This window comes from Montipora capricornis, chromosome 12 (assembly GCF_036669925.1).
Source record: "Montipora capricornis isolate CH-2021 chromosome 12, ASM3666992v2, whole genome shotgun sequence".
Taxonomy (NCBI): domain Eukaryota; kingdom Metazoa; phylum Cnidaria; class Anthozoa; order Scleractinia; family Acroporidae; genus Montipora; species Montipora capricornis.
Genome location: NC_090894.1, coordinates 37,717,438 through 37,724,937, shown reverse-complemented (window position 1 = coordinate 37,724,937; position 7,500 = coordinate 37,717,438). Strand labels below are relative to the sequence as shown.

General features: G+C 37.6%; 1 protein-coding gene and 1 pseudogene across 1 annotated transcript in view; one reads left to right on the top strand and one right to left on the bottom strand.

The window, feature by feature from the left end:
* Nucleotides 1-2,039, bottom strand: part of LOC138026362 (uncharacterized) — a 9,860-nt pseudogene extending 7,821 nt beyond the window's left edge.
* A 302-nt stretch (nt 2,040-2,341) lies between these two features.
* The window catches only part of LOC138026365 (uncharacterized), a 14,952-nt gene continuing 9,793 nt past the window's right edge, over nt 2,342-7,500 (top strand). Inside the window, exons 1-4 of the mRNA XM_068873685.1 lie at nt 2,342-2,707; nt 5,185-5,240; nt 6,533-6,639; nt 7,285-7,394. Of these exons, the coding sequence (XP_068729786.1) occupies nt 2,342-2,707; nt 5,185-5,240; nt 6,533-6,639; nt 7,285-7,394 (639 nt within the window). The remainder of the gene's footprint in view (nt 2,708-5,184; nt 5,241-6,532; nt 6,640-7,284; nt 7,395-7,500) is intronic.

The window sequence follows — 7,500 nt, the reverse complement described above, 5'->3', positions numbered from 1 at the left end:
TTTTCCACGCTTGCATCCTTCTCATTTTAAGCAGAGATTAAGTTTTATCTTTTTTTTTCAAATCTGAGTTACAACTGTAACTGAACACTACGTGACCCAAGTTTTAAGCCTTACCAACTTTAAAATCTTGACAGAGCTGGATTGACGAGAAAATGACGAGAAACGCTGACTAGTTTAAGAATGCAATGAATTTGTACACGACTGAATTAATATGCAGCATGTGAGTTTCACGCTTTCAGATTTTTAAACTCCTCTTTTGCATACATAATAAACTATGTTTACACGCTGAAATTTTAAGCTATCGAGTGAATGACGTTACTTTTCCCTAGATCCAATCCTCTGACGTCCAGTCGGTCAGTTTGAATGTGAGTAATGGCTGACCGTGATATCTAAAACACAAAGTAAACAGCCTTTGGTTGAAAATCAAAGCTCAAAATTTTGCTAGGCAGGTGTTAAGCAAACACTCTTTCAAAATCTGAAGAAAAAGAGGAAGTGATTCTCGTACCACTTTTTAATCACTCACTGAAAAACTGTCCCATTAAAACATCCTCATGAAAACATACATGTACAGTAGCCAATATACTACTGTATATAACAAATGGAAGAAAATTTTTTAGCCGTCAGGTTTGGTTGTTCCCTTCATTTCTCGATAAGAATAGATGTAAGAGTTATGTCTTATTGACAAGCATTTTGTGATGATTTTTACAAAGTATTGCCCTTGAATAGGCGCTGCCCTTGTGTAAGTGTCGCATCAAAACCTGGGAAAATTTAATAAACACTCTTTCAAGTAAATAAAGTACACTGTACATATGTAAGTCAGGGTCAACCCAGGGGAACTGCTATACTGATATACCTGAAAATAATTACCCAATATACACAAAATTGGGACATTGCTATAAAGGAAAAAAATTGCTCTACATGAAAGGGATTTTAACTTACAATTCAATATCTATTGAGTATTCTACCCATATTTCTTTGCAAAAATACTGTACCTACCTACATGCAATTTGAAACCCCCTGTATATGGTGTACCCAAAACCCTGGCCGATACCCTGGTAAGTTACACTATATACCCTGCTAGAGTTAATCAAGCAACAAGAACATTAATTTTTGTACACTAAGGAAACAGTCTCACCTTGTCTACTTCTATGTGGGTGATTTGACCATGGCACAAACTTGCAACGGGCTGACACTTGTCTTCCGCAGCGCTTCTGCATGCATTCTTTATAGTCATACAGAGTCTTGCACTTAGGGCAGACGACATACTTTATGAAGTTATCATTGTTTAACAGTCCAAGATGTTTTCTCAGCTTGTAAAGGGTGTTTGGTAAACGTTTGCCAGGCTCAGCAAAGCAACTGTTCCCATCAAATGTTCCAACTAACCATAGAAAACGGCTTAGAAATTTAAGAAGGATCTCAACAGCAGTGTCTGTTACAGAAAATCCAGACTGCCAAGATAATAAAAACAATAAAAGCCAGAAAATAAGGGCTCCACATTTATCTGAGGGTGTCGAATTCTCGTTGACATTTTCCCCTTCATCTTCCTGGTCAAAATCCTCCTCAAGATCATGACCTTCTGAAGGGTCATTCCACTCCTCGTTCACCGAATCATCAGTGTCCACAGGACTGCACTCAGCACTGTCTGTTAAATCGTCTTCATCGTCCTCGAAATAGTCCAGGTCTTCTTCATTAAAGCGTTTCCTTAACCTCTCTCTAAGTCTCCTGCGGATCTCTGGGGACAGCAACCGTCCTGATTCACAGTGAGATTCATCATGATCAACATCAGCTCCTTCCACGTCCTTCTCACAGCACGAACTAGGATCCTCGCTTTCTGTTTCAGAGTTTACGTTCTCATCTGCACAGTCGATTTTGATCTCTTCCTCCAATGAAGCATTGAAAGCCTCGTCAGGAGATGCACTTATTTCTGGGCAAACATGCGATCTTGATCCAGAATAAGAGTAGCTGTTTCCACATCGCGAACACTGAATTCGGTGTCTATTTCTTCTTTCAAACTTTCGCAGAGAACTTCTTTTCGGCATTCTAATGTTTTCCAAAACCGACACGTAAACGATCCTGAGTTAGAGAAATGTGTGAAACATGATGAAAAATGGTATAATCCACGCCGATGACCAAAAATACTTAGGGCTCTAAAAATTACAACCAATAACATAAATGGACCAATCACAACGCTTCTTTTAGTTGCGTGAACAAATCGTCTACGAGGACTATGGGAAAACCGGGAAAACCACTTTTGGTCTTTGAAGGTTCTTGATAACTGTGATCGCATCGCACATCGCTTCTGGCTGAATTTTAGCTGAACGTTCCGTCGATCGAGTAAGAAATGGCGGCTACCCGGAACACCAATGTGTCGGAATTCAGGTTGGTTCTGAATAAACTGAAAGATCTCCAGGAGAAGTTGGAAAAGAGTGATCAATCGGCAGTAGCAAACCAGTTGACCAACATCAACGACTCGTTAAGAATCAACGAAGGAAACCAAAGCGATTTTTCTGATGCGGTATTTCAGACCTTGGCAGGGATTCAGGCTACCATGGAGAGGGGATTTAAAGCCATGGACGAGAGGGTTGCTGCTCTTGAAAGCAAAATAGCTGGTTGTGACTCAAGTCTTGCAGAGGGAAGCAGTAGTGACGCTGGAACTCCACCAAGTTCTTCAAGGAAACGAAAAATTCCTCGACACCCCGATCTCTCGGTGAGTAAGCTCAGTTCTCTCGATCACTAATTAATAAGTCTTAGGCTTAGCAAATGATTATCTTGCAATGGTGTTTCTGATGATATAGAACCGAATTTGAAAGCCATTCGATCATTCAAAATTCACGCCATGCATGCAGAATAATTTGTCACACCTTTTGTATGACGCCGCGATACCAAATTGTTTGATCAAATCGTTGGATCGAGCACGATTTTCTTTTGCAGTTGTGCTATATGTGATGATCTCTTTTCCAACACTATTTCTTACAACATAAGATACTGTATCAGGTCGAAAGACATTTTCGTTCAAATTTCGCGCCCTCCATTCGGAAATTAGTCGTATCACAGGCGCCCCAAGCTGAAAATAAGTGGTGTATGCGACAGTTTGTGTATATAGAGAATTGTATGGGAAAATCACCGATCATAAAAAAATTGTGTAAATAACTATCTCATTTGAAATAAAGTTTTCCTACCTCAAATGTGTGACACCGGCCTTCCCATTATTTCAGCAACGGCCTTCCGGATGACTTCACTAAACGGTGTCAGAATGGCTCGAAACTCGCCAAAAGAGACAAGTTGGTCACACATTTGAAGTAGGAAAACTTTATTTCAAATGACATAGTTATTTACACAATTTTTTTACGATCGGTGATTTTCCCATACAATTCTCTATATACACAAACTGTCGCATACACCACGTATTTTCAGCTTGGGGCGCCTGTGGTCGTATCGCCTACTGGTCGTTTCGCTGCCAACTATTCTTATTGCGCATACGTTCTGTGCAACTCTAGATACTCGGATTTCCTATGTGTGATGCTTACTAATACAGGGATATATTTTTGCGCGGTTTAAAATTGTGCTGAGAAAGTAGATCTTAGTAAGTACTATTGGTTCCAAAAAGAAAATTGGGCGCAACCATGCATTTTAAGAGATAATTAAGCTTCAATTTGAGAAAGAACGCCATACATGGCTTTGTATTTTAAATCCTTATATACAAATATTGTTCATGAATTATCTTTGAAAAATGCGTGGTTATCCCCAATTTTCTTTTTGGATTTCAATAACACTTGTTAAGATCTACATTTCCCACATAATCATAACCGGGGCAAAAATACCTTTGAATTAGTAGGCATGGCCCTTTCATAGAATTAAACAATTAAAGATTCAAATTACGGCTTCAAGCGAGAGCCTACCCGAACAACCTGAAAAATAAAACACTGTTGGAATTCAAATTCTCTGACAGAAAGACTGCTCTTTTTAATGCAATACAAATTACCTGATCTTAAATGCATTATAAAGGAGAAATGGCTTATAGAATCACAACCTAAACTGAAGAAATATTCAAAGAACCTTAAAATATTTCTTGTAAAAGTGGCAGATCATTATAAAAGAGATAATTCATACTGGTTAAAGCCAGACTGTAGAAGCTTATCTCTCTAACACTGCATGAAGAAAAGTGGTTACATTCATGCGACACGTTTGCATTTTTGTAGCCATTTGATTACTATGCTAATGCAGAGAACGGAAATAACTGGAATATTGTCAGATTGAGTTGCACGTCAAATGCCTGTTTGGAGTTATGTCGATGCGATTTTAATGGTTTTCACAACCTGGAAGCTGGTATTTTTTATTGCCATTTTCAGGGCTATGCTAAACCCTGTGGTAATATTACTGTTTTTTGAGAGATTGTAAAGTTTGGAATGCCTAATCTGTAATTTGTGGTAGATTATTGTTCAACTTACAATTGTGCTTGTATAAGAAGTGAACTGCATTGTTGATTTTCATTTTTTTTCAAAGTCCAATTTGAGTAAAAAATTCTTGAAGTATATTAAATATGGTCAGCATTGTGGGGGTGTTGGAGAAACGTTTGGTTTTGGACGTACAAGGTTGCCATGTAGGAGGAAATTTGCTTCATTTAGAAGGCAGACCTGGTCTGTTGCCCCACTATTCCCTGGGTATGAGGCTACGTGGCTTGCCACTGACAAGTGCATTAGGATACACTTTGCTGTGCATGCTATCTTTTGATACCAGATTCTTTTCTGTAGAAGTTAGTCGTTAACTTTGCATCAAACTAGATGATATTATTGTTTTACATTTATGATAGTCACAGTAGGTGAAAGGGCACTTAATGTGTAGGCATAACTGACATATAAGACATAGGGGAATCGACCCTGGACGTAGAGGGTTTGGTCGTAGGTGAAACGACCGACATTCCCGCCAACATGCAGTTTGTTGTTCTTTCCAGGGGTAGTTTGCTGTTTGTCAAACCTTTACTTTGTCGATGTCTTACCGCCAAATTCCCAATTTGTCTGAGTTACCAGTACACGTAGTTTTCAAAGGGAAAGCTTAAGAGGGTCTTTAAATTAAAGTATCAGTTGTTTATTCATATCATCTATAATCAACTTTAAGTAGGCTTTGTACAATGTAAGCTTTAATCTTAAATTTATCTTATTGCTCTCTATTGTTGATCATTTCCAGCACTATATCCGGTCCAAAATGGATCAGCTGGGACTCTTCTGGAACACAGAGAAGAAGTAAGTTTTGTTTAGGGCCTGTTCGCACTACACCAAAAAAAAATTGTTCGTGGTTTACAAAAATTTTGCATTGTTGTTTTCCCAAATGTTTTGTCTCTGTTTGTGCATTTGCCTGGGGTTGACAGATTCTGTGGTCAGGGTAGTGTTATTATTCTATCCTTCACTTGCCAGACAGGCGAGTAAAGTGTTTTGGGAATAATTTTTTATGCATAAATCGTTCTGGGGAAAAAAAAGTGGGGGGCTAGTAAAAGTATCTTTAAAGATTATTGTTCCAGAGGAAACCAAGCTTAGGTACAAATTTAAAAAAATGTTTGTAGTTACTCTATTCCTGTAAGCTGAGCTTTCCTTAGGCATTATGCAGAACACAAGTTACAGTAAAACCGACCTATAAAAACTTTTAAGAAACCTGTTAGGCTAAGAAAGTCCATTTAGACCCTTTACATGTAAATAAGAACCTGTTTTAGCCTACAATTTTGAATTGGGTTCTTATTTTGAAAAATTCAGTCAAACACTGAATACACAAGTTTAATAAATAAAAGGCTCTACCAGTAACATGTTTGTCCCAGCAGAAACACAGTACCGTTGTTTAAATGTTGTTTTTGTTCTGTTTATCTTGCAAAGCTTTGTACAAACTTCATAAATAGCACAAATAGGCCACACCCACCAATGAGAAATGCCTTATAATTTTATTCTATTTTCAAAATAAGAACCTATTTGAACCTGTTTAAGAACCTTAGTACAGTCTTTAGCCTAATTTTCCAGTTAAGCACCATTCGATAAGAACCTTCTTAGCCTAGCGTGGAAAAACTTGGTTCTTGTGTGCAGGTTTTTACTGTACCTTTATCAAGCACATATTGTTACTGTAGTACTAAATATATGAATAACATTACTTATTGAAGATCCTTAATTAAAGATCTTTGGTAAGAGTAGTAAAGATCTACAAAGATCTTAACAAGATCCTCAAAGGATTTTTGAAATTCCTTGGTGACATTCAGGAAAGATCCACAAAGATCTTAACAAGATCCTCAAAAGGTCTTTTAAAATCCTTAAAGATCCTTGAGGATCTTTGGCAAGAATTTTGAGGATCCTCTAGGATCTGGCAAGGTCCTGGAGAATCTTTAAGGATCTTGGCAAGGAATTTTGAGGATCTTTTCTAAGATCTTTTTTAGGATCCTTAAAGATCTTTATGAAGATCTTTGAAGATCCTTTGAAGATTTTCACCAGGGATGCCCGTGGCATTTTATTATGAGTTCAGTAAATGTTGAATGATAATTTAACTATTTTTCCAACAGGGAGAATGAACCACCCAACCAGACTGTAGTTACCACAATTTTAAAGGAGGTTAAAGAAATTGATCAAATTAAAAACGATTCTCTCTGTACCGAGAGGCGAATTCTAGGTATGTTGTCATTTTCTTCTCATTACTCACTGTAAATTATACTACTGTAAATTATGGACCAAGGTTATTCCCCTTTGATTTATTGGTCAGCGTATTTGTGTAGTATGTTTTGTCAATACCTATCCTCTTTATAGTGATAGTGGATAGTGATATTGATTTGTCTGGTGGATAGCTTTATCTACTCTTTGAACAACTGGAGCCAGACGTTTTTGTCCACAAAAACATTTCCAGTTTTAGCAGGCAGTTCAGTACCTCTAAATCAACCAATCACACCACTCAGAGTTTCTCCTTTCTCCCTTTCTGTGTGGGTTCTCCCTTCTCCCTATTTTTGACATCATTTCTCCCTCCTCCCCAATTTTTTATTCCTTGCCATTTCTTCCTCCTCCCTCAACCATTCCTCTTCCATCTTTGAAGGTCCTTCATGGGTAAAATCTTTTTAAATATTTGGACTAATCTTTTCCCCTCCATGAACACAAAATTAATGGCAAAATGTCTTCAAGTTGACCAAAGGTACAAGTGCCCTTGCCCCCATGATTGGATTTTATCTTGTTATTTTATTAACTGTAAGTTCAAGTCAGAGTAATATAGAGTTGAAATCGGTGTTGAAACTTTTCACCAGCTGAACAAATAATATTTTTCTTGTAGATGCAATTTCCCAAAACTACTGTTCCAATAAAAAAAGGAGGCGTCAGTTGGACAATGGAACCTATGAACAGTATCAGAAAGAGCAGAAAAGGAGACAGAGAATCAAAAGAGTAAGGGTCTCTATTATGTACACACAATATGGACAATTTTGTCTTTTTCTAAAAAAATCTCACTTGCCTTTGCACAAGGAAGAATCTTCTCATTTTCTTGTTATAT